Below are 27,334 nucleotides of genomic sequence, written 5' to 3'. Positions count from 1 at the left end.
GGAAGTTTTGACATCACGGTTGAGAGAGAGAGAGAGAGAGAGTTTGGAAAAGAGAAAAAAGTGAGGAGGAAGAGAGCGAGAGAGAGAAGCCGAGAGAGAGATTTAGCGAGGAGAGAGGAGAGTGCCGGAGGGAGAGCTTTCGAGGCAGATCACGTGAAAAACACAAAAAGGAAACTATAAAAGCAATAATTTTAAACTTATTTACACTTGCGCGTTTCAGAATAATTATTTATTAATAAATCCCTCACCTTGAGGTAAAGGATATATGACTGATTAAGCATTTATGTATGAATGCATAGCCTACGCATGTATTCAGTTAAATATGTACAAAATACTTAAATTCTAAACGTCCATATATGTAACGCCTACAAAATTAAGACTAGTTTTATTTGTCATTGTAGGCCACGGATTATAAGAAGTTATCTTATCGCTTTATCACATATGACTTTTTTTTTTCTTACGCCATTCTGTTATGAAAAAGGAAGCTACAGGGAAATACACTTAGATTACAAGTGCTGAAATGGCTGGCGTTTCGTAAACTTGTTGGACAAATCAACATGCAAACTGTAAAAACGTCAAGAAATGAACTTGAACCGGAGTACTATCGGTAGCTGGCTAAATTCGGTTTGGTCCACGTCATATCAGGATTAGGATAAAAAGCGAAATCTTATCAGTAGGGCGGACGAACGACAAAATCACCACTCAACCGTCAACTGTCGGTGGTGGAAGAGAAACGACGATTTTTCTAGAAACTCAACAAGTGTTCGTCTAGTGATGGAATTGTTGTGTGTAGGCCTACGGAAATGCACTGATAAACAGCCGTGAATAACTGTACACCATCGATAACTGGTGAAACGACAGAAGGGAAGTACAAGCTATTATTCAAGACCGTGATAGTCACAATCATCATTACTGGTAGCGAGGACATTTGAAGGTAAGAATGATTTTATCTAAGGTTAGTCGTGCAAGGCAAGTTTCTTGTTGATGACCATGTTAATCAAGATTAGGTCAAATTAAAATTTGTGATAAAAACGAATGGTCTCTACATATCGTCATGGTGAAAATCATAAGTTCACTACCTACTCACACGACCTTACTTTCAATACTTTTAACGTAACGCATTAGTAGCGAATAAACGGAAATATGGATTAATACGCGAGCAAGAAAAACTTGAATTAAACGAAACTGCTTATTTGTAGTCAAAGACAGCTTTTAAAAACGCCACCATGCTCCAAATACCATATGACTGGCTCTTCATAATTACGACTGATTGCATTCTCTCTTAAATGAAACTGTTACTCAATGACTTGACGCCATCTTGATACGCTTACCACTCGTGATCGATCATTGAGCATTTTTGAATCATTCTGGTTTCATACTTTAAATCTTTCCTGAGAACATTCTATGGATATTTACATGGATATTTACTTCATATTATGACACTACACGAGAGACCGGGATGTTGGAGTAGACCCTGCACACGACGACTCTCAAGAAAAGGAGTCTAAGTACCGTCAAAAGTAAATGAGTGTTTCCATCTATGTTCGGGAGATGACCACGAAATATCCCCGTAAAAAAAAAAAAAAAAAAAAAAAAAAAAAAAAAAAAAAAACATATATATATATATATATATATATATATATATATATATATATATATATATATATATATATATCGTTAACACAATACTGGAAAGAAAATTATTCTAGATATATATATATATATATAATATATATATATATATATATATATATAAATCAATAGAATCCACGTAATATCCTTAGTGATCTAGTCCACAGCAGGATGGACGAAAGCTTTAAGCTTTGTATATATTTCCATAAATATATTTTATCTAGACAAACAAGGATATTACTGTGGATCCTTCTATTGATTTCTGAGAAGCACGATACGGTGTTTTTATATTACTTATATATATATATATATTATATATATAGGTAAAAGCCACGAAGGAAAGTGAAATGATGGAGTACTTCCCATCGTGGCTTCTACTTTTATTTATATCATCGCGTTCCAAATTTGCATGATTCAGTTACACAGCACACACACACACACACATATATATATATATATATATATATATATATATATATCTATATATATATATATATATAGTTATAATGGATAAAATATGCTCTGTCATGAAACTTATATTGTGGAATGATGACATACGAAAACACCAGATCCAGAGAGAGAGAGAGAGAGAGAGAGAGAGAGAGAGAGAGAGAGAGAGAGAGAGAGAGAGAGAGAGAGAGAGAGATTACGATTTAAAAATTGTTTTCGTGTATAAGTGCTTTACCCATTTATTCTTCCATATACAAAGGCATAACACTAAAAAACTGTCGATAAAAACGCAAGTAAAAAAAATAAACAATAAAGAGAGGTAAAGAAAATACTGCATGTGTATTTTACAAAAGCTGGCTAGACTCACAAAACTTGAACACTTTGTCAATTTGACCTTCGCCGTCTTCGTGAAAATGAAGAGGTGGCGGCGTAGGGGAGGAGCTTGTATACTGGACCCCAAATTCCTCTGATAAGACTTGAGTCCCGACAAAAGTCACCATATACGAGTTCCGATCACCTTTCTTCACGGTGTCACGTAGTCAATGAATGACCATATTCACTGTGACGACGAATACATTAAACAAATGAACCCTTGTGATGTTTCAGTGATAACATTTGTCCTTTTTCCTTGATGTCTTCCCTTCACGAAATCAGCTGATGTTAAAACATCTGTTCATATTATCTCTTCTTTCCATTGACATTTAAGAAAATTTCATGAGACTTGACTGTTATAGCAGTGAAGTCCACATGTATATTAACTTATTTCCAAAGTTATATTGATGCACCAAGAAACTTAATACGTAAACTTTGGGCCCGAGGGCGTGAAATCTAGAGGGGATAATTATACGGTCTCCACAATTTAGATATTAGGGTATAAACATGAAGGATGATTGCAGAATAAGAGAAGAGGTAAGTTCGGACCACGTTAACCTCAAATTTCTTAGGGCGTGGAAAGGATAATACGAAAGCGCTGTCAGGGAGAGAAAACGGACAGTAAATGTTACAGTAAACGGGTTGATGCAGTCTCCAAAACAAAAAATACCTGTGCGCGAAAGGTATTTCAGGTGGGAGGCGGCATACTTATATCTCTTGCGGTGTCGGGGTGGTTTAAGGCTTCACTGCCAGTCCTGGAATTGAGAGGTCGCTGGTTCGCGTCTGTCGATCGCCAATTCTATTATCGCTTAATAAATTCCCCCTCGGTTAAACATATATGAAAATATATTAATTCCGAGGTAGAGCGAATTAGATATTAAAGGACATTTGTAGTTTGATTTATATATATATATATACATAAAAGCCAATAAAATGCCTTATTAAATTGATAGAGCAACCGAAATGTTATAAAGCAATCTTAAAATCCGTGAAACATTTGACTTGGTCAATAAAAAAAATAAAAACTATAAAAAAATAAATGGAGTAAATACGAGGCAGACAGCCGGATGTACTACTGATAAGGTTAATGTCTAAGCTTATAACGTTATCAAACATTGAAAGTTACGATTTCCTTGAAGAATGGCTTTATCTTCAGTTCACAGGAAGGAGGAAGAACTTTTGATAATCTCCGTCTTCTATTTTTTTGTTCACAGCTCATTTACGTGAAAGTTTACGTTAAAGGTCAGTAAAAACACATTTAGACATAGGTGTTAAATATTGGAAGTGACAATCATGATTTGCGATTACTTTTTCTTTAATATGTTCTTTAACCTTCCAAAGGCATTCTTCGTTCTTTGGCCAAATCCCTCACGAGATACTAAGATTTGTCCATGATTGAAAGTTGTACATAGCGAACCACTGTTCTGAAAAGTAGTCTCCTTCATCGATTTTAAATAATCAAGCCATAGCAAAGGGCATTCTGAAAGGCATTTCGTTTTAATGTCAGCTGGAATGAATATATATATATATATATATATATATATATATATATATATATATATATATATATATATATATATATAATATATATATATATATAGATATATTTAGATATAAAACTAAAGCAAGTACAAAGATATACTCCTGGGAAATTATGAGTTTTTCTTCAACTGTAACGTGTGTGTGCGCACTCCTGGAATGGCTTGTGTATCATGAATGCTGCCCTATTATGCTTTGAAATAGGAAATTTCTTTTCGGCGTCATTAGTTTGTACCTTAGTACCTTCCTTGCCTTTGATCTGATTCTCGTACTCATTCAATAAGCCTGAAGTTCTATTTCGAAGACTTAAAATACACTCCATACAGAGTGGCTTCATTCGATCCCTTCTGATATTAATGATCAACTCGGTCCTCTTCTGTCATTCACGAGATAAGAGTCAATTACCATACGCTTAATGAGTTTCATTGGCCGTTCTCGATAACGTCAAATGTACTTGAGTTTTTATTCCCAGCCAATCTTGTAATTATTTGTAAAAATTTTCTCATATATATATATATATATATATATATATATATATATATATATATATATATATATGTGTGTGTGTGTGTGTCTTAAAAATCACAGTAGATGCACGTAACTTCATAAATAAGCGAATTCCACAGGAAAATGATAGTCAGAAATCCAAGCGCTTTTGTCTTTACTCAGACATTGTCAAGGAGTTAATGAGGTACAATTGGAGAGAAAGGTCTCAGGTACAACACAAGATCAAGAATACCAGATGGTTAATTGTTAAAAGGGTAAAAATTAAAAAGAGATAATCCAGGATTATCGGATATCACACGGTCACAAACCTAAACAGATTGACCCTAACCGAAATTACAAAGTTTCTTTACAGTCCAAAACATGTAAAAACTGAATATATTAATTTTGTTGCTTATATTTATCTACAACTTTTTTCATTATGAAAGCATCAAGTTTAAATAAACCAAGACTTAAATTTAGAACATTTCTATTATTTGACTTGATGAAACAAGATTCAATGATATTCCTTTTAACTGTGTCATTACATGGGATTAAGGCTCTTGCTTGACTCCGGTTAATAGGATGGTCTAAAGCTCTCATATGTACGAATAATGCATTCGATATTTGCCCAGTTCTCACAGAATACTGATGTTGTTTGAGACGTTGTGAAAGAGATTTACCGGTTTGTCCGTAATAGAGTTTATCACACTTTTTGCAAGGAATTTCATATATGCAGCCTGGACGATCATTAGGAGAATTTTTTATTATTAAACTCTTGACATTAATATTACTGAAAACAACATTTATGTTAAAAAGCTTTAAAATTCTAGGAATATCTAAAAACCTTTCATCATAGGGTAATTTTAGAATGTTATTCTTACTAAATTCAAGTTTGTCATTAGTTGAATAAAATGTTTTTCTAGCTCTTTTCCATGCCACATCTAGGGTCAATCTGTTTGGGTTTGTGACCGTGTGATATCCGATAATCCTGGATTATCTCTTTTAATTTTTACCCTTTTGACAATTAACCATCTGGTATTCTTGATCTTGTGTTGTACCTAAGACCTTTCTCTCCAAATGTACCTCATTAACTCCTTGACAATGTCTGAGTAAAGATGAAAGCGCTTGGATTTCTGACTATCATTTTCCTGTGAATTCGCTATATATATTATAATTAAAATATGTTTTTAAAAAATATATTAATAAATAATATAATATATATTAATATATATATATTATTATCTTCAGTATATATATTTATTTAATATCTATATATATATATGATATATATAGTTATACTACTATGGAGACGGCCTGCCTAACCAATGGTTAAGAATTTGTTTATCTTCTTGAAAAAATAATGCCTCAGCATCTGCAAGGTTGATTCGATGGCATTGCAATGTTTGAAATTTGGGTTAATTCCCTTTTTCTCTTAGCCTGATATTCTGGTGTACACATTACTTTTACCTTCCTTGCTCTTTGGGTAATTAATCCCAGAATCAGGTATTTCATTTTAAGCGTGCGCCTCGCTTTTTGCTGACAATCTTGCTAATTAGAATTTTATTAAATCATTTCCTGATCCCTTACCAACAAAACCCTCAAGAATGGTAACCACACAGTTCTCCCTGACCTCTCTGATCTGGAGGATTTTCCGACTACAAACCTTACTCAAAGCTACTTCTGTTTGTTTCGGATAATAATTCCTGTTCCGCATAACCTCCTCCTAATTTATGCTTGTTGACACTGTAAGTCCTGGCATTTTAAGCTTTTCTCCCATCTCCCCCGCCCCATTTCCAATTGGTAAATTCTGTGCTTAGTTATTGCTCTTTCTCATAAACTTTTAAGAAGAATTTCACGCAAGTCTAATCCCTATCCTTTGTTGCATACGAGTATTTATGTCAGGACAATTAAGCCACTACATTAATGACTAAGAATACGGGCCTGAGGCCACTGTATGGTACCTATTATGTGGTGCTCTACTCACTGAAGCAAGCTCTCCTTATCAGTAAGTTACGTGACCTTTTCCATATCTCTCTCGACTTTGGAATTCTCCGCCCTGTTATCTTACATTCTTAAATTATTCCTCACTCAGGAAGTGGACCTGTCGCCACCTCTCTTTGTTAAACTTCGTTCTTTCACCTTTCGTTTTCTTCCCTTTGGCTTGGGATCTACATGCAAGGTCATTAAGATTGCCGTTCCTTAGGCCTCCACTTGAAAAGGGGGAGGAGTTTGCCATCAACTTGGGGGAATACATTTCATGCTTCTTATCAACTTCAGAGCAGACATTCCTGTCGATAACTTCTATCACAACGCTTCTTAATTACTAATGAACATAACCTCATACCTCCTCAGGGAATGGTACGAAACAATAACAAAGCTCGATGACTTTGTGAACGTCCCTGACAAATATCATAAAAATAGTACCTCTTAAAGGCTGAGTTTGTTGTGGCAAAAGAAATACATAAGGAGGGTAAATTATGTATAGAAATTTTTTAAGGGGAATAAAAAATATCTTTAAAGAGAGAAGAGTTAACGCAAAAAATAAAGTGTAAATAAAAAGCACCCCTACTAATTCTAAAACTATGAGTTTACATTCTACACTTTTCTGTAAAAAAAAATAAGACAACAAAATTTCCGAATGGCAATTACACTGAAAAAAATACAGCACTAAAAACTAGTTTCTTGACATATAAGAGTATCAAATATTTTATAGGTACACAAAAGATAAACGGACAGAAGTTTTATTGTTCCTAAATTGGTATAGTATATAGAGGGAGTTATCCAACGATAAAGTAGACTGATAACAAGAGCTGCCAAACTGCAATACTTTACGCAATATACTCTACACAAAAATCTATTATCTCTTTAAAAATAGCAATTTCTGGGAAACAGGAAAGTATTGAAAAACAAATTTAAAATGATTAACTGTTTGTTATTTTATTTTTGTCGCACAAAAAACAATGACTAACTCCCAACAACAGCACTGATTATGGCTTATCAAGAGATTGTCGGATAATAGGCCTCTGATAATTCAATTTGGTGGACGTATTGAACACCGCAATCTCTTTACAACGTATCCAAGACCAGTCAAAATATACAGGGTCTGCTCACGAGGCGGTACTAAAACCTATCCCCGCCCCTTGTGAAACGTCATCAGTTACAAAAGGACCAATCTTTATGAAACTATATTTACGATAACATTTTCATATAGCTATATTTGCGATGCGTTTTTTTATATAAATTTTCCTTTTATTGCATGTTGCCGAATACTACGTTAAAGTACAAAGAATGCTCTTTCAAATGATATATAGCACATTACAATTACGATTACTTTCAAACCCACAAGCGCGCACAGAAAAAATTATCTACGCACACAAAAATGTGCAATTACTTCATCCGTGAACCTACATACATTCACGTTTCGTAGCGTATCTGACTAAGGGATGATGATAGAAACTGAAAAATGGATTAGAAAGCTGATAAAATTTACTATATAATGCTTAAATAAAATTGATAGGTGTTCTCAGAAATTTTCGAGGAATTCTAGGTCAAAGACGGACCAAAATTTTTAAATTTTATGTAAATACTTACCAGAGTTTTCTTGCATAATTTTTCATCTTATTATTTTTCCATATACCATGTAAAAGTACAAAGAATGCACTTTCAATTGGTATATGACACATTATAATTACAGTTACTTTCAAACCCATAATCACGCACAGAATATATTATCTACGCACGCAAAAATTATAAAAAATTAAGCGTTCGTGGGAGATCTGAAATCTAGTGCCCGCCCCTTGTGAAACGTCATCAGATACATCCAGCCAGACTGACGAACAACTTTTTGTACTTTTTTCGAAAATATTATAATCGTTTGAGGCATGCATAATTCATACCTTTACGTATACAGTTTGTGTTATATGTAAACTTACGTGCTCGGAAGTATATTTATGTGATATGAAGTGCTAATGAGAAATTTGCTGGAAATGTGTTCCCTGCATCATTTTCTTCATCATTTATTCCTTTGATACCTTATATCGTATATGATGTAATTCTTATACTTTTGATATAGTTTTCTTTTTTGTGGCCAAGTCGTGCAAAGGCAACTGCCATTTTTTACACTGCCTGTATCCACATTTTCTTTGTATTTATTGCATAACAATAATTAATCTATCATTCTAACCTTTATCATAAAAAAAGTTGCTTTTCAAAGTGAGGTATGAACACAGTGACAAAACTAAATACATTTCTTAAGAATTACTTAAAATCTTGATAATATTACTACCTGAAAGAGAGAGAGAGAGAGAGACGAGAGAGACGAGAGAGAGAGAGAGAGAGAGAGAGAGAGAGAGAGAGAGAGAGAGAAATTGTCCTGTTAAAAGAAATGGACTTGAAGAGAATACAGCAAACCAGTATACGGTATAGGTAAGTAAATAAATAAGTAAAGAATAAACATATGAAGAAAGCCTATGTAGCTATGTGTTCAAACTGGTATATTTTGTTCAATAAAACAAGGTTTGGTGACTAAATGAGAGAATGGGTATTAAAAAAATCAAACATGTGACCTCTACAGATTTTATCATCAAGATTTTATGAAAAACACCATGCGATATGGATTAAATGTATAAAAACTAAGGGTTCTTTAAGTAATTCAGTGGAGAAACACGGGAGTGTTACTCGTGTGACGTCACAGTATTAGCTCCGCCCCCAATGCCAAATTGCGCAGACCCTAAATACTTTGAATGGTTATTAAAAAACATCAAGCATGTGACCTCTTCACAGGTTTTATCAGATTTTATAAAAAAAAAACCATGCGATATGGATTAAATGTATAAAAACTAAAGCTTCTTTAAGTAATTCAATGGAGAGGCACGGGTAGTGTTACTCTTCTGACGTCACAGTATTAGCTCCGCCCCCACTGCCGAGTTGAGCAGACCCTATTACTTTGACTCTGTCCGAGACAACGTGCCATTCAAGTAAGCGATTACAAGAAGAGTGATTGTGTAATTAAGTCTGCCCTCCTTCACGTAGTTTGGTGGAATATCAAGTTGTGCCGATTCCATTCACAGACACCAGTTTTAATCGATGTTTGATTGTCTCCTGAGGCCTGACCATTATGTGAAATGGTTGCCAAATACTGCATGTATTTTCTGCCCATGCAACCCTTTTAATGTTAATTAATCCAACATGTGTGTTACCTATGTTTTGTACATCTCCCAACGTCCATCTTGTCAAATAATAACCTAAAAACAGGGTCAACACAAGTCACCTGACACAAAGTTACCCAAGTGAATGTAAACCACCTTTATGCAATTACTGTTATATGAATTTCAGGTATTATTTTACTGTAACAGTAGTTCTCGATACTGAAGTTTTATTGCTTTGTTCTCAGTCTCCTTAATATACTTATTATGAAAACCATACTAAAATATTTCACAAATTTTCAGACACCCAATTATTCACCACATTTAAGTTCCAACTTCCATACAAATGGGGCTGCCACTAAAAGCATTACAGTTCTACCCCACTTCTTCAGAGGGACACGTTCCAGAACCCACTGTGGAAATGCAAAGCCCCTCTAAAAATGCTTAAGTACCAAATACCATGTACCCCTTAAATTAAAACACTTATTTTAACAGTTTGGTGCCTAATTTAAGACGAAAAAAAGTGAATGTGATACAGCCCCTAGAAAAATTTGTGAATTAGTGAAAGTTTCTGCTTAAATGTGAAAAATATGTGGAACTTTACTTAAATTAAGGTGTGCATACTGTACTTCAGTAAGAACGGTATCAATGAGAAGTTATTCATTTCATACCCAGCATTAAAAATCTAGTTCACATTTCAAAAAGTGTCTCAAAGGTCATATAATGTTTTACAATTTCAAACCCCATACAACAAAAAATGTAGAATTCACATTAGTTTGCAAGTAAAGTTATCTCTTACCTCATCATTTCACTAACTTCTTGGTAAATATTTACTATATAGCTTGTCTGTAATCCAGATTAAAAATATGATTTTCACACTATAATGTGTGCTCAAAACTTTTCTGAGCTTCATTTCGTTAGCAAATAAGTATTTACACAGATAATTGATTTTGCACCCTCCCCCCCCCCACACTACCTTATACAGTGCATTTTATGGGACCAAAATGATTAAGTGGATTCTTTGGGTGGGGGAAAACGCAAGTCGAGTGAACTGCAAGGATGGATTTAACCTAACCTTATTTAAGAGCCTCCTGGATTCCCCACCTCACCTCATATGAGGCACCACGGCCTTTACTAGCAGACAGGGGATTCACCACCCCAAGCCCTCCAAAAACCTGTCTTAACCTAGGGTGCTTACCCCATACCTAACTGATTAGGGGTTCCACCATCTAACCTAAGGCACTGTAAACTTAATAAACAGGTTTTGACTTAACCTAACCTAAGGTGCCAGGTCGTCATTGGGCCACCACTAACGTAACGAAGGTTACCATATCCGTAACTTGTGCATAAACTCACTGGAAAAATCTGCAATAAATTTTACCTTAGGCTGATAGGTACATACGGATATTAAAATACATAAAAAACTAAGCAAGAGCCCAAGTGACTTACCCCACCCAAAACCCCACATTCTCATTGGGTCCCCCTTACCGTAGAATAGAGTTCAAAGGTAAATTCTAGTTTAATTATCACCGGGAGAAAAAATATTTAAATTACTGTTCAGGAGGTAAAATGCTATAGAAAAATGTAAACTGCCATGGTCTAGCTCACCACGAAATACAGACTTAAATCTACCATTTTTTCAATCAAAATCACAAGAGTTACGAATTTGTTGTAGGTCTAATAGCCAAACTAGGACTTTTAATGACGTCCTAGCTACTATAGTAGATTCACATCACCTGTACATTTGATGTCTATGCCAGTCCCTTACGACGCTCCTGATTGGCTGTTGATAAGCCAATCACAAGGCTGGAAACTCTCAGCCTCTCTCGAGAGTTCACATAGGCAGGATGTATGTTCCACCTCTTCTCAGGGATACTTTTGAAAGACTTATCTCTAAAGAGAGGTGGAACATACATCTTGCTTCTGTTAACTCTTTGAGACAAAGTTTCCAGCCCTGTGATTGGCTTATCAACAGCCAACCAGGAGCGTCGTAAGGGACTGGCCTAGACATCAAATGCACGGTTGATGTGAATCTACTAGGTAGCCTATACCTATAAGTATCTGTGACTGTCAACACTAAAGGCTCCCAATAGATAGGTAGTATTAGGCAGGCTAGTAATAAGTTCTGATGAATAAAAGGCTACCAGCCAAACCAAAAATATACTAGGTCACGGTTAGCAAAATCTTTAATGATTCCAAAAAGTTTTCGAAAAATACTTTTCTCCGCATTCTAGGTTAGGCCTAGGCCTAGATTAGCCTAAATCCGAACGTTCAGTGTCACATTCTCGGCAAACAAAATTCGAATCTTCAAAATAGCCCAAAAAATTAATCGAATGCCACTTAGATTAACATAGTTTTTGTTTCGTTCAAAACGTGCATTGATTAAATGCACCCCTTAAGACTTTTTTTTCCCGGGTAGTACTACCAAATGATTGTTATCACTGGCCTCACAGCTGCCTAGGATAAGCTATCACAGGTTTTTCAGCCTATTGGAAACGATCCTATGGGATATTATGAGATTAATCTAAAGAGTTCTTACCTTTATCATGGAACCGATTTCTCAATTTGCTATGCATAAAGCTCAATGAAATTGACGATACAGTTAGGTTAAGTGAACGTTCAACTTGCTGCAGCTTTCAAGTGCTAAATTGCTCCATTGCTAAATTGCTAATGCCGTTACCAACTTAACGGTGAGTCGGTGACCCACAGTCCCACACCAACATGGAGTATCAGGAACAGGATCTCTGAAATAGTTACCAATTAGACAATAATAGTGATCATGATGGCAATTAACAATCTAGTTTTAATGCAAATTCGGTTTGAAGAGAATTAAATGAATGGAAAAGTTTGAATTAAATTCTGAATTTGTACGTTACACTGTTAGGCATAAAAATTAGCCTTTATTAACTAAAAATTAAACCATGAAGAGCCGTAATACTAGGTGGTGTTTCGTTTACACTTTCCGAAAAAAAAAAATTGCATTTTTCATTGTTAGAATGATAATATTAATGCTGTGTTACTGTTTATAAAATTATTAATTTATATAGAATTAATCAAATGCAAAAATTATAATACTTCAATAACTTCACCGGAAAGATGCGTTACCTATGATACACTCGCTAATCCTCAACATTCTTCTTGTCAAGTTGGACTGGCTTATCTTCACAAACCGAAGCATAAAATGGACGACACTTACATTTTCAAGTAAATGAGTGTTGCATTATTACAAAACAACCTTCACACCAGTTACCAATTTGTATGCCACACTTATATCAAGTGACAATTCTATGAAAACAAATAAATTTTGAAATGACAAATATAATGTGAGTGGTTTTTTTTTCTATACTGTTAGATAGACATATGATAACATTTGTGATAATATGATTTGTATTAATAGTCCCTACATGTTAGTGTAACATGTGCCGTATATTCGTAATCTTATATTTGTATTTGTGCTTTGTGAATCAGCTTGTGCTAATCAGTCAGTATACTGAATGAGTCAGTCCAGAACAATATACTTGGTATACAAATCAGTCTTGCATTCGTTCCGTCTGTCTGGTAGTTTATTATTCATGTCGTAGTGGACCATAACATTCATTTCTCATCCAGAGTGAACCCACGGTTCTAGGAATTTATTGTGACTTCGGGTGCTGGATTTACTATTTGGGTCATCCTGTAAGTGATCAATCTTTCTTCTCTAATCACAAAGTAATACGCACTTGGGATTATTTGAGTGCAAAATTTAATGGCATCAACTACAAGTCTGTTGACCATTGCTGTTCAAGATTGTGTCGGTAGTGTAGCTACATGTTAATAGACTTTCAAACCCGAAACTAAGATTGGCAGAGAACTAATAACGATGTTTTGCACTAAAACATGACAAGAAGAAAAAACTAAAGGAAAAAAACCTGCATAAATCCCTTGTAAAGTACATCTCTAATATAGCCAGTTTTTTTTAACAGATATTTATGCCCTTAACATGAATATACCAAACCATTTTTTACATACCAAGGTTTTTATGCTGGGATTCATATTCAAATTTATTGATTTTACTCAAGTTCCCATTGTTTGAATGCAATCCGAGTTTCAAGTGTTTGGATTATGTCAAGATTAGCGAACTCAGCTTGGTTTATGGATTTTTTTTTTTCATCGTTTGTACGGCACTGTGAAGAACAAATTGTAAAAAAGCATGTAAAACAGGAGTGAAAAAGAATTTATTTTTTAAAACTGACTGTCCACTACTAAAATATTTCATTCTCTCAACGGGATGTGTCAAAGAAAACGGATTATAACAATATAGCAATAACTTGCTCAAAGATGTCTTGATTATCTTAGAGGTCTCTCGGGCAGGGGAGTCATTTTTGGGGTCTGGGGGCAACTGCCCCTAAGACTCAAATGCCCCCATCACCCCCCAAGCCCCAAGAAGTAACAGCATGGTTTCTTTTTAAATGTGCTATCATAATTATATGAAATTTATTGGAAATATTACGTTTCTTGATCGTTGTCTGTCTACAGTAGTGGTAGTGTATAGTTTTTGTTGAAATACCTTGCTCATGTTGCTTTTAAAATCGCATAAAATAGCTCAAAATAAGAAAAATCCAGCTTATTAGGCTCGCTTCGCTCGCCAAACCGTCTTTATCCCCCCCAACATAAAACTGAAATGACACCCCTGCCTGAGTCTCAGGATTTTCTCAAAACTTACTTTTTAAAAGTTGAATGCTTACTTCTCCGAGAAGTTTGAATCAGCTAATGAAACTTTGATAGAGGTAGTAGGTGTAAGTATATATCTTGATTTTGTCGTCAGCAAATTAATTTTTGAAGGAAACTTCTTATTCAGCACATTATTTTTGAAAAGTGACGTAAAAAATGAACTTTAGGTCGGATTCCTAAATTTCACAACGATATAATTTTCATTATTAGTTATAGAATAAGTGGTAAAAATTTGAAGTAAATCATTTCAATTATAAGGTAGCAACAGCCATTTACTTTATAATGGGCCCTTATGGCGTAGGAGTGCCCCTTGAAAGGTATTACATTCAGTCTTATTGTAACGCTTACGCAAGAGTCTTTATGGAACAAAACACAAAATAAAATCTTGATGAGGAAAAGCCAAACAGGTTTTGTTAAGAATTACGTAATCTAACGAATGCTGACCAGGCAAGTTATGAAATGTTGTTGCAAATATGTCAGGGGTTCCAAGAATTTAAGATATAATGAACCGCAAGACGAACTCTAAGCATTATCAAAAGTGAAAATTATGATAAGAAAGCAGCTCCATGTTTCAAAAGATATTATAATCTTTTGCCATAAACCCGGTGCAAACCAATTCCATATATCTATTTATTTCATTGTCATTAGACGAGGCATGTAGAGTCTGAGATACATTTACAGTTTACGTCACTTCTAGAAGTAAATTTTCCTGTGTTGCTTGAACCGTTTTTTATTTCTATATTTTTTTCCCCACAGATTGCCAGTAGAATTAGCTCACTAATAGAACGCAACCATGCCGAAGAAACAGGTAAGTTACAAACGGCTTTCTTTTTGTACTCGATCTCAATAAAGACAACTCCTTTTTATTCTAAAAACGATAGCATAATGCATCATCATATGCATGAAAATATACAGGACTACCTGTCTGCTCAAAAGGTATTGAAATGATGCTCTAAGAAGCATTTCAGAGATAAACTAAGTAAGATAAGACTGAAAGTGGCAATGCCGGAAGTTTCTGAACCCTGGGCGGGTGGGGTGGCCATTCCTCAGATAAAATAGTCTGATTACCCATGTCGTATGGTTTTAACTTCTACGATACTTTAATCACAATACGTAGGAATTCCTTTAAAAAGTGTCTCTATTTGAAAGGACAGCCAATGGGCATTGGTACCAGAAGATGTGTTCTTTGAGTGTCTCTTGTTTGCGTATTCACAGTACATATGCAATAGTATGTTTTTCAGCTGAAAGTATGTTTGTCTTCTTTTGACATTCGAACGGTGACTCGGTTGTTGGTCTGACTCAATGACTTTCCTCGTTTTAGTTATGGATTCATATTGGATATCATACATTTAACTAACGCACTTGTGTTCCGAAACTTTTGAGGCTAGAGATGAGTTTATGGTTACTGAATTCCAATAAGCCAATGCTTACACACACATACACTCTCTCTACTAAAGGAAATGATGATAATAATAATAATAAAAAAAAAGACCATCTACCTACCAATGCACACATCACCACAGTCATTATCTAAGATTTTGTTTTATGCTCTGTTTTTTAAACTCGCTTTACTATAATAGTCCTTCCGATGATTAAGATGAAATTGCTTGAAAACAAAAGATGAGGTCAGTTTCTGGAAAAAAAAAAAAAAAAAAAGACTCGTGAATCGTAAAGCAACTGGCTTGCTAGATTGGAATACTGCCCTCACATTTCAGGTTATGAATAATACATGATTCACTTTAACTTACATTTGTTGTTAATCAGTTATCATGTGGCAATTGCCATTAATTTCCCATGATATCGGCCTTATCATGAAAGATTAATATTTGGATTACTCACTTATCATCTTTCTTAATGCGGCGAATTATCTGCATGGAACTAACAAAAATGAAAGGATATAGAGTCTGTAAAGGGAATACATAGTATGTGTGTGTGTCTTTATATACATATCACACACACACACACACACACACACACACACACACACACACACACACACATATATATATATATATATATATATATATATATATATATATATATATATTGTGAGTGTATTTAAGTAACAAAATAATTAGCAAGCAAATGAGTTATAACAAATATATGCAAATGCATGTAAAAGTAGATATCCGTTCAGATACTTGTAATATATCTATCTAGTTGCTCATTTGTGATATCCAGCTGGATATATGTAATAACTTAATTGATAACATTGGTATACAATAAATGTTTATACAACCCAACTAGATGGTACAACCAGATTTGTGCCCTTGCATTTAATTGAGATACGTTAAAAAGCTAATTAGATTCATGTAGAAGATTTAGCGACTCTTGATAATCAAATATTATGATTAATCGATCCATTTGATGTCAAATCCATATACTATAATAACCCAAATACTTGTGAATTGGAAGCAGTTCCTGTTAAACTAAATAAATATATATCTTTGATATACAGTGATGTGCTTTTAAATGTCAACTGAGCGCCTTGAAATCTTCCCCTTCTGATCGCAAGAGATTTGCTTGTGGTGAGGTGGGGTGGACGATATGGGAAGGGGTGGGGAGGGGGGGGGGGGCCGTCTGAAGAATGGAAGTTACTTTGATGTCTCTGTTTTTATCTTAAATGTCTTAAGACGTGTTCACACTGGTATCTAGAACGAATTTCGAGACCATTCGTCAACGCGCGATTGTACTATTCGCTATCTTCAAGTGTAGGTACGTAGATTATTACGTCATCTTGAAGAGTGCTGTGACGTCATAGGTTTCATCGACGAATATTTGAGATTAAGAGTATGTTTTTCACATCGGGTTTTCCTCCACTTTGTACTCTTAGCAAACGATTATGGAAGTTATGCGCGATCACTTGGTTTATGTGATATGTTTCTTTTTAAGATGGAGTTTTTATTTTATTTTTTTATTTTCTTGGGAAGAGACACACGGCATCCTTCTGAAAACAAAACTAGAGTTATTTTTTGAAACATAGGAGAAAAAGAAACACACATAAACTGAAGGTAGATATAAACCATCTCATCAGAGTCAGGTTATGAGAATCAGAAATAAACGAATGCAGTCAAGGGAATCTCTAGATCTCATAGACAAATTCAAAGAACGGATGAACTGACGAGGGTTACGAAACCACCATATGAGGAGGACATGGTAATTGTAACTAGTCATTCCGTAATGGGGCGAGCGTAACATAACAATGGGAGTATGCTCCCGCGTGACGTAACTTGAACAGTAGCATTGATAAAAATGATAAAAGATAAAATTGATAATATTAACAATAATACTAATGATAAAATAAGTGTTGATGACAGTAATACCAATGATTATATTACCATGACAGTACAGGAAAGTAGCATTTATAAGAATATAAATGAGAATAAAACAAAAAGAATGATAATGATTTTTAGTTATCACAACACTTATAAATTTGTTAACATCACTGAAATAGCCCCAAAAAATATTCTTAAAGACGAATGAATTAGAACTTGCTACTCTGCCTGCAAAAGAGAAGAAAACTACACTTTTGCAGAAATGGGCTGACTTTGACATAACTGGATACTACACTCAGTCCAAATATGCTGTCTGGCGACCCTCTCAAATGAGTTGTGTTACCTTGCCAAGAGAAGGAGTCTTGGAAGGCGAGAGTTCCAGAACAGCCTCTCTTTTCAGTAAGTTCTGAGTCTGAGATTCATACGAGATATTTTTCTGGCCTTTGTAAAGGAAAATTATGGACCTTTGAAGGTCACATCATATACCAAACTCCTCCATACTTTTCTTGAAAGCATTCCCCTGATTGTTGCCAAATAATTTGATGAAGACATAGACCCTACCCGGTTTAAGTTGGCAAAGGTTCAAATACAAATGGTGACTTCTGTACTGGATCCCCTTTATAGCCTAAGTAATGCAGTGTGTAGAGAGGATTTCTCTTAAACCCTTCAAGTAAGGTCATTTTGGTAAAAGGTTGCCAAATACGGAAGGAATCTGCCAGACTTGCAACTTGGCTACCAGATCACCTCAATTCATGATCATTTTATTTATTCATTTATTTATTTTTTTTTGTTGCCAGGTGAACGTGCGCATCACGACGATGGACGCAGAACTGGAGTTCTCCATCAAGCCATCGACGACAGGAAAGATGCTCTTCGATCAGGTCGTCCGAACCATAGGCCTCCGAGAGGTCTGGTTCTTCGGCCTACAGTTCGTCGATAACAAAGGTTACACCAGCTGGCTCGTCCTCACTAAGAAGGTGAGAAGATGTAGATTGTCGGGTATAATATAAAGGGTTCTAACTTGAGTACATTCATGACAGATGAATTTGTTTTCCGAGTTCTTTCTTCTTCGAGTCAATACAATGGAAGGTGCTTAAAGACTTAGGGATTAAGTATTAAGAATAAATAAGTAAAAAAATATTTGTAAGTATATATATAGCTACATATATATATATATATATATATATATATATATATATATATATATATATATGTATGATATATTATATATATATATATATATATATATATATCATATATATATATATATATATATATATATATATGTACTTTGCAACCTCGTTGTTTCTTAACATTCTATAGATGAAAAAGCTTAATGATAATTTAACTGACATTGTTGGCAGTTAAGAAATATTCTAAGAACCGTCGATCGATCGATCGATCGATCGATCGAGATCGAGAGAGAGAGAGAGAGAGAGAGAGAGAGAGAGAGGGATTGACTGAAACGTCCTTTACAGGTACTTGATCAAGTGGGCAAAAAACACGAAAATCCTCTGCAGTTCCGGTTTCGCGCAAGATTCTACCCAGAGGACGTAGGAGAAGAAATTATTCAAGAGATCACGCTGGTGAGTAGAATAGTGGCTGAATGAACCTAATCTTAATTGATATTATCTCATTCGAGATAACAATATTGTCCTTAATTCAAGAGGTTTTGTCGAGCTTTAGTCGATCTCTGAAACTCCAGCAAAAATAGTTTTGACGTAATTGAAACTGACATTTGTAATATTCTAAAACAGATGGAAAAGGGAGGTATAGACCTGAATGGAAAGAGGGCAAAAGGTATAAGAAATTTTACGAAAAGAGGAAAAGATAAAGGCAGAAGGTAATGAGAAGAGGAACCTATTATAGAAATTGGAGGATGGAAAGACCAGTAAAAGGCTTCTAAAGATGTCGGTAGAAAGTTGTTGATGGGGACAAAGGGAATGTATGAAATAAGGTGGCTGGGAGATGATGAGGGAAATGAGGATTCAAGCGAATTCAACTGGTGAAGGACGACGGGAGGGACTTTCCGAAATAGAGGGAGGAAGAGTAGAAGTGAGGGAAATGTGAAGGTCAACAACAGGAACAGAAGTGAACTAAAAAACATAGACATCTCCGACCTGAATCCATCAGTGGTACTACTCTTCATTGACGAATTTTAGTGTCATTTTTCTCCTTTTTAATTCCGAGTCTCTCTTCCAACAGCGCATGTTCTACCTGCAAGTGAAGAGCTCCATCCTGAGCGACGAGGTTTACTGCCCGGCAGAGACCGCGACCCTCCTGTCGTCGTACGCAGTGCAGGCCAAGTACGGCGACTACATCCCCGAATATCACAAGCCAGGGTTCCTGGCCAACGATCGCCTGCTCCCACAGCGCGTTATGGACCAGCACAAACTCACGAGAGATCAGTGGGAAGATAAAATCACTGTCTGGCACAAGGAGCACCGGGGACTTCTCAGGTACAGGATCCTGGTTGGTTTATGCAGAGGCCTAATGTGGCCCTCTAGACTCTGGACAGCCAACACAGACATGCATGTATTTCTCAAAGGAGCAAGAACTTGTACAAACGCTGCCCTAATTTAACCTAATTCAATTTTTTTTCACAGTAACGCGAATTAGTTCCACATGTCTGTATATATATATACTTTTAGGTACAATGTACGAGTATGAACTATTGCGCTTTGAGCAGGGGGTGATATCCACATTCTCAAACTGCGGATACGGATGCGGATGTTGCTTGCAATGCTAATGTGAATGTGTATGCAGATGCAGATGTTAAGAAATTGTCAATGCGGATGCGAATTTAGAAAAAATGCGGATAATCCTCAGATGCAGATATCCAATACATCTCTAATAAATATATATAAATAATGAAATATGTATGTATATAATATATATATATATATATATATATATATATATATATGATATATATATATATACTATATATATGTATATATATATATATCTATATATATATATATATATTATATATATATATATAATATATATATATATATATAGATATATATATCTATATATATATATATATATATGTATATATATATATATATAAATATATATATATAGATATATATATATATATATACATATATATATATATATATATATATATATTATATATTAGTGTAACGAGGCCAATAAATTGCATGAGATGTGAAACGGTGAGTAGAGTAGCATTAAAAGAAGTTGCAGAGGGGAGTTATAAGACATTAAAAGGTTCAGACGAAAGTGAAAGTCAGAGGAAGAAGGAACTCTGCAAAGAATCTCAAGTACCCTATACAGTGTGCCACGCAAAACATACTATGAGTGGTATATTTTTGGATACTTCTACTTTCCTATTAGTTTCAGAAGAAGAGCTATGCCCGACGAACTTCTTTCGATGTGACGTCAGAAGCAGGAAGAGTCAGAACCTTTTCCACTTTTCTTCCGCTTCTGACGTCACATCGAACAGAGTTCGTTGAGCAAAGCTCGGCCGTGTGGAGGACGGGCCTTTAATGAGAGACCTCATGTCACTGTTACTCACTGCAGGGAGGAGGCCATGATGGAATACCTGAAGCTGGCGCAGGACCTCGAGATGTACGGCGTCAGCTACTTCGAGATCAAGAACAAGAGGGGCACGGAGGTGTACTTGGGCGTCGATGCTCTCGGTATCAATGTCTACGAAAAGAATGATAAGTAAGTTCGATGCCATTTGTTCGTTAGAGAAAATGTGAAATCCTATCATTAGAAAACAGAATATAGTGTTTTGGCCAAAGGCCAAGCTCTGGGAACTATAAGGTCATTCGGTACTGAAAGGGAAATTGAGAATAGAAAAAGTTTGAAAGGTTTAGGTTTAACAGGATGAAAATCTCGCACTATGAAACAATTGTCAGGAGAGGGTGGAGAGTGAGATGGCAGAAAGAGAATATGAACGGAGGTACAATATTAGGAACGAAAGGGGTTGCAGTTAGGGGAGGAAGGTATGCTGCAAAGAAATTAAAGTAATAGCTACAGTCCACAGTATGAGGTGACTGACGGCACTACCCTTCTACGGGGATTCTTATCGTTAGATGTTTACCTGCGCTAAATACTACTACATACGTACACTATTTTCCCTTCTTGAGATTTTGCATGGTTGGAGTTTTTATGTTACCTACTGAGCTTTGCTAGAGCACGAGAAATGCCGACTCCAACTCTCTCCAGAAAGAAAAGGAAAGTAGAAACATTACTTTTCAGCCTATGGTAAATCCCCCGTAGGGGATGGTGTTGCCGTCAGTGCACCTCATTCGTTGCATTGTAGGCATTACTCAAGGTTCTTTGCAGCGTACCTACGGCCCCTACCTACAACCCCTTTCATTCCTTTTACTGTACCTCCGTTCATATTCTCTTTCTTCCATCTTACTGTCTACCCTCTCTTGACAACTGTTTCATAGTGCAACCGCGAGGTTTTCTTCCTGTTACACTTTTCAACCCTTTTACTGCCAATTTCCGTTTCAGCGTTGAATGGCCTTAGTTGCCCCAATGTTTGGCATTATGCCAGAAATCTATATAAATCAAACCTATGGTAAATCAGCTTCAGGTCTCTCTTATGATGCGAGGCCCTCAGTCATGTAACCTATCAATTCATTATACACTGACTGACTGAGCTGTTCCTTTTCGCTTGCAGACTCACCCCAAAGATTGGCTTCCCTTGGGTAGAGATCCGCAACATCACCTTCCACAACCTGAAGTTCGTCATCAAGCCTGTGGACAAGACAGCCAAGGACTTCATCTTCATAGCGCCCCACGTCAGGGTCAACAAGACCATCCTGACGCTCTGTATGGGCAATCACGACCTCAGCGTCAAGCGGCGCATGGCAGATACCATCGAAGTCCAGCAGATGAAAATCCAGGCGCGCGAGGAAAGGACGGCTAAGAAGGTTGCCAGGTAAGTCAAATCCTTTGAAAGGTTATTATTATTATTATTATTATTATTATTATCATTTCAGTTGATAAGTCCTATTCACATAGAACAAGCACACAGGGACCACTGGCATGAAATTCAAACAGACCCAACGCTGCTGCAGCAGGAACCGATCATGATATAGAGCCAGTGGATGTAATTGGTGCTATAACTTGACCGCTCCTATTCAAAATGGATACGTATTTGGAACAAACTAACAAGGACCATTAATTTTGCCACTGAATATTCCACGGAAAATGCGAAATATGAAAAGTAATGTAAAATACAAAACGAATAAAACAAATAAATGAAAACGTCCTAACAAATATACACAAACATTAATAATAGGTAGTAGGAAAAATCAAGTAAACGGGTCGATGGCAATGATAATGATCAACTTTAAGGAACGAATATAAACACACACTTAAGAAATCCAGCTGTAATGCATTTATTATTTGAAACGTGGACTCTATATGGACATAAAAAAATTGGAATGAGTGAATTCGGTGCTTTTGATAAAAGCAAAATTTAAAAGGTTTTAAATGTAATTGTTAGGCCCGATACTAATCAATGGCAATGGGGTAGCTATATGAAAGGACGCAATTTTTTAAAAACTACTCTTATAAAGACATTGAAAAAGGTTTTTGCAGCCCATTTGGAATCGTAAAATAAAAAAATCTAATAAGAAACTTACTATTCGTTTTGTTTACCTCTTTAACATGCAAGTCGCAGGTAATAGTATATTCTCTTTCGTGAACATCCAGGAAGCTATCTTATAAAGATAATGTGAATAGTGATGCTGGAATACGTATTCTAAGATGACATCTTTGATCATCGTACGCGATTAGACAAAGAGAGCGATCACTAACGACAAACACCTTTCGACAGGGAAAAACTCGACCGCGAAATCGCCCTGCGAGAGGAGGCGGAAAAACGCCAGAGGGACTTCGAGGAGCGCCTGGCGCTGATGAACCGCGAGATGGAGCAGCGCCAGAACGACCTCCACCACGCCCAGGAGACCATCAGGGCGCTGGAGGAGCAACTCAGGGACTTGCAGTGCGCCAAGGAGGAACTCGAGAGCAAGCAGGAGGAGCTGCGGACCATGATGGTGCGCCTCGAGGAGGCCAAGGAGATGGAGGCCGAGGAGAGGGCCAGACTCGAGGAGGAGATTCTGTCCAAGAGGGACGAGGTCGAGCGGATTCGAGACGAAGTGCAGCACAAAGACGAGGAGACCAGGAGGTTGCAGGTGAGGTGCCATTCATTATCTCTCATCTCTGTCTCTGTGGGCAGTTCTTCAGAATTTGTAGAATAACGGGATTTTATCCCAAACTTTATAACAAATGCGCAGAGTTGTATACAAATTTGCATGATCGTTGATGCTATAGTAGATTCACATTACCCGTGCATCTGATGTTTAGGTCAGTCCCTTACGACGCTCCTGATTGGCTGTTGATAAGCCCATCACAGGGCTGGAAACTCTCAGTCTCTCTTGAGAGTTCACATAGGTAGGATGTATGCTCCACCTCTCCTGAGAGATACCGTTGAAAGACGCATCCCTCAGGAGAGGTGGAACATACATCCTGCCTATGTGAACTCTCTCGAGAGAATGAGAGTTTCCAGTCCTGTGATGGGCTTATCAACAGCCAATCAGGAGCGTCGTGAGGGACTGGCCTAGACATCAGATGCACGGTTGATGTGAATCTACTGTAGTTATCTCTGCTGCTGGGCAGAATAGTAAATTCAATGCGAGATCTTAAGATATCCTGAGCAAAATGCTAACTGTGTGAAAAAGAAAAACCTGGTCCATATTGCTCTACATTATTTTTTTTCGTCAAAAGCCAAAGTGGTCAGGGTTTCCATACGATAAACTGAACTATTTGTAAACCTCAATGCTTAACCCTTTATAGGCTTTTTGAGACCGTTGATTTTTGACAGTATGTAATATACACATCATGAACTTGATTTGTCGACACAAATATTTGAGATGATTGTTATCATGGATATATTGGTCAAGCAAATGGCACAAGTCAACTGAGCCTTGGTCACAAATAAAATATGATTTCTTTTAAATGGAAGTTATTTTTTGGCAATAGTTTTTAGTTGATTTCTGTAGTTTTACGTAGTAAGCCCAAAATACTGGGCGACTGATCGATACTGGAGAATAAAAAACTGTACTAAAAAGAATAGATTAAGGTTTTTAACTATCGGTTCTTGAAGACGAGGTAAGCTAAAATTAACACCTTAGTTCATCATCACAATGTTTGCCCTGGTATAGAAAACTGGTTTAACAAATCACCATTTAGTGTAGACAACGGGCTAAACATTGTACAGTAGATTCATTTCCCTACTTGTGCCTCTGAAAACACATGGTTCTTAATGACGGTTTATGCATGTCACTCTTTAGGAAGAGGTTGCAGAGGCCCGTCGAAGGGAAGAGGAGGCAACCCAGGCCTTGGCTACTGCCTCGTTGGTTCGCAAAGCCTCCTCGTCTTCTTCCTCCTCCAGCGAAGACGAGAAGATGAAGCACGTCATCAAGCCAGACTTCTTCCCTTCGGAGAGAGTGGAAGTAGGCCTACAGCAAAGCGCCTACAACGGTGACGTGTACAGCAGCTTCGAAGCCGCCGAGACGATAGACGGTCAGTCCATCAGCAGGAAATCGAGCACCAGTAGCAGTGACAGTGATAAGACAGCGACAAACAGCCGGGCTTCCATGTTTGGCGGCGGTTACCAGATGCCCGAGATTATGCCCACCCCGGATATGCTGGAGATTCACGAGCCCAAGCAGGACTCGGCCGCTACGAGAAGAATGAAATTGCTGGAGGTAGGAAACTTACTATTCTCTATCAGTAAATTTTTCACCATATCAGGAGATTAAAGTTAACCCTTTTCCTTGATGTCTTCTACTGACTCGTTTCAATTTCCATATCTTGTCACTAACAACAGCCACTGATTATGACCATGTCCGTTTCTTTGTGTAACCGGTTGTTCATCATTATCCTGATTTATTTTTGGAGGCCATACTAGCACCCATCAATCGGTCCTTCAGGTGGCCTCTTTAATTTATTTAGTGTACAGTTTGTATGATCGTTTCTCTTATCCAAACTTCACAATGGCGTTATTCCTTTTGAACGTAAACTAACCGTTAGTTCACCAAAATTACGAGAACGAAATATGTAAAAGCCAGTAGAGCAAGAAACGTTCGAATAGACCCAAGGGAGGTGAGTGAAGTGAGCTCAACTCCTCTGATTTCCCAACAGGAAGTGAAACTTTCTTTGGCCGCCGAGCGCAAGCAAGGTTCCGAGACCCAGATGGACGTCATTCACACCCAGAACATCAGAGAAGGGAAAACGAAGTACAAGACGCTGAGAGAAGTGAGGAAAGGGAATACGAAACGACGGGTGGACCAGTTCGAAAACATGTAGTAGACCATGAGAGACGCTGGGAAAAATGACGGAAGGGAAACGAAGGTCGATGTTAAACAGCTCGAAAGTTAGGTCTGAATCTACCGTCATGGAGACATCTCGCCCAACAACAAACACTTTCACGTGCGTCAGAAGGCTTATGAGGTCATTCTGTTGTATAGGATAAATTACTACTCGTATATAATATCATCTTTAAGTTCCTCATTTATCACAGATCTCTGATTCTTTCCTTTCCGAGAAAATCGTCCAGTTTTCAAGGAAAGAGCTGACCATGATTTGATAAATTAAAACATTGCAAGACGTCACGGCGTGCCTTTTCATTGTGTTTAGTATAAAAACATGACTATCGACATTTACCTTAATTCAAAAATGTAATTTAAGATCTTTGTGTTTGATCTTTTTCCTATTGTTTATTGGTAAGTACTATCATGTAATATTTCCAAACAGACGATGTGGTAGTTGCAACTGGCATAATCCTACACGATAGCATCTATTACGGGTCAAATGATAAATATAATGGACAACATATACTGCTTTTGACGTATTATGCTATGTTTTTGCCTAAGTGATCTTCAAAGACTTAATCGATGAGCGATTCAAATTCTTTAGGTTATACTTACGCCGAATGCAAAACCTGATCTATGAAATGACAAGAAGTTGTTTCTTTACAGCGCTCAGTTTATATTGATATTTTTCCAGGCCGTAATTCTAAACACTGACACCCCTTCAAAGCAGTTCTTTCAACATAACTTTCTTTCTTCATCTCAACAAATGACGTTCAAATGCTTTCAGTTGAGGTGGTCCAAGAATAGAAAAAAAATTAAAAGCATATTCTCCAATGATTTACGTTAATTTCTTCGGCTATGTCCATGTGATAATTTTCTTACAATCATTTCTAGATTACACCTCCCGTAGATCTAGATTTAAAGGTAATCCAAGACAGATTTCAAAAGTCATCTATATAAACTAACATGTAATGAAAGGGGACCATTATTAATAATTTTTTTTTTTAAATCTTGTATAGAAACTAACATTATCAATTCCAAGTGGAAGAATTTAAACAATCATAGTATATATAGAAGTTATTTAAGGTAGAGCTTACTTGTTTATTAAAGTAGGATGTTCTTTATTTATGGACTGTTACTAATTACCACAAATTCATGATTCATCGCCTAACTTTCCTTATTATCAGCTAATTCCAAGGTTAATGTTAACAAGTAATTTTAAGCGATGCTTATTTTCTTTTTATATGTTGTACTTTGTTGATTTCATCGTTATCTATTAATATGTATCGCGGTTGCAGAAAGGGGGCGAGTTTTATTGAAATTTAACAATAAATGAAGATATACTTCTACCATT

General features: G+C 36.4%; 1 protein-coding gene and 1 long non-coding RNA gene across 5 annotated transcripts in view; one reads left to right on the top strand and one right to left on the bottom strand.

Annotated features, from left to right (window-relative positions):
* LOC135222913 (uncharacterized) overlaps positions 1-12,400 on the bottom strand; it is a 33,767-nt gene extending 21,367 nt beyond the window's left edge. Inside the window, exon 1 of one of the 3 annotated variants that reach the window (XR_010316390.1) lies at positions 12,163-12,400. This is a non-coding gene — a long non-coding RNA (uncharacterized LOC135222913). The remainder of the gene's footprint in view (positions 1-12,162) is intronic. The other 2 variants (XR_010316388.1, XR_010316384.1) reach the window with 2 other exon arrangements.
* Positions 561-27,334, top strand: LOC135222912 (moesin/ezrin/radixin homolog 1-like). 2 transcript variants are annotated; one of them, XM_064261318.1, is made up of 10 exons: positions 561-934; positions 15,090-15,141; positions 18,406-18,585; positions 19,087-19,194; positions 19,814-20,067; positions 21,161-21,307; positions 22,278-22,538; positions 23,442-23,799; positions 24,958-25,374; positions 25,811-27,334. In XM_064261318.1, exons 2-10 carry the CDS (start codon positions 15,127-15,129, stop codon positions 25,973-25,975), a joined length of 1,905 nt encoding a protein of 634 aa, XP_064117388.1. In that variant the 5' UTR covers positions 561-934; positions 15,090-15,126; the 3' UTR covers positions 25,976-27,334. The 2 variants fall into 2 exon arrangements, with proteins under 2 accessions (XP_064117388.1, XP_064117399.1); XM_064261329.1 differs by lacking the exon at positions 561-934 and adding an exon at positions 13,172-13,298.

This window comes from Macrobrachium nipponense, chromosome 20, assembly GCF_015104395.2.
Source record: "Macrobrachium nipponense isolate FS-2020 chromosome 20, ASM1510439v2, whole genome shotgun sequence".
NCBI lineage: Eukaryota > Metazoa > Arthropoda > Malacostraca > Decapoda > Palaemonidae > Macrobrachium > Macrobrachium nipponense.
Note: the sequence above shows the minus strand (reverse complement) of the source record. Positions and strands in the feature narration are given on the sequence as shown.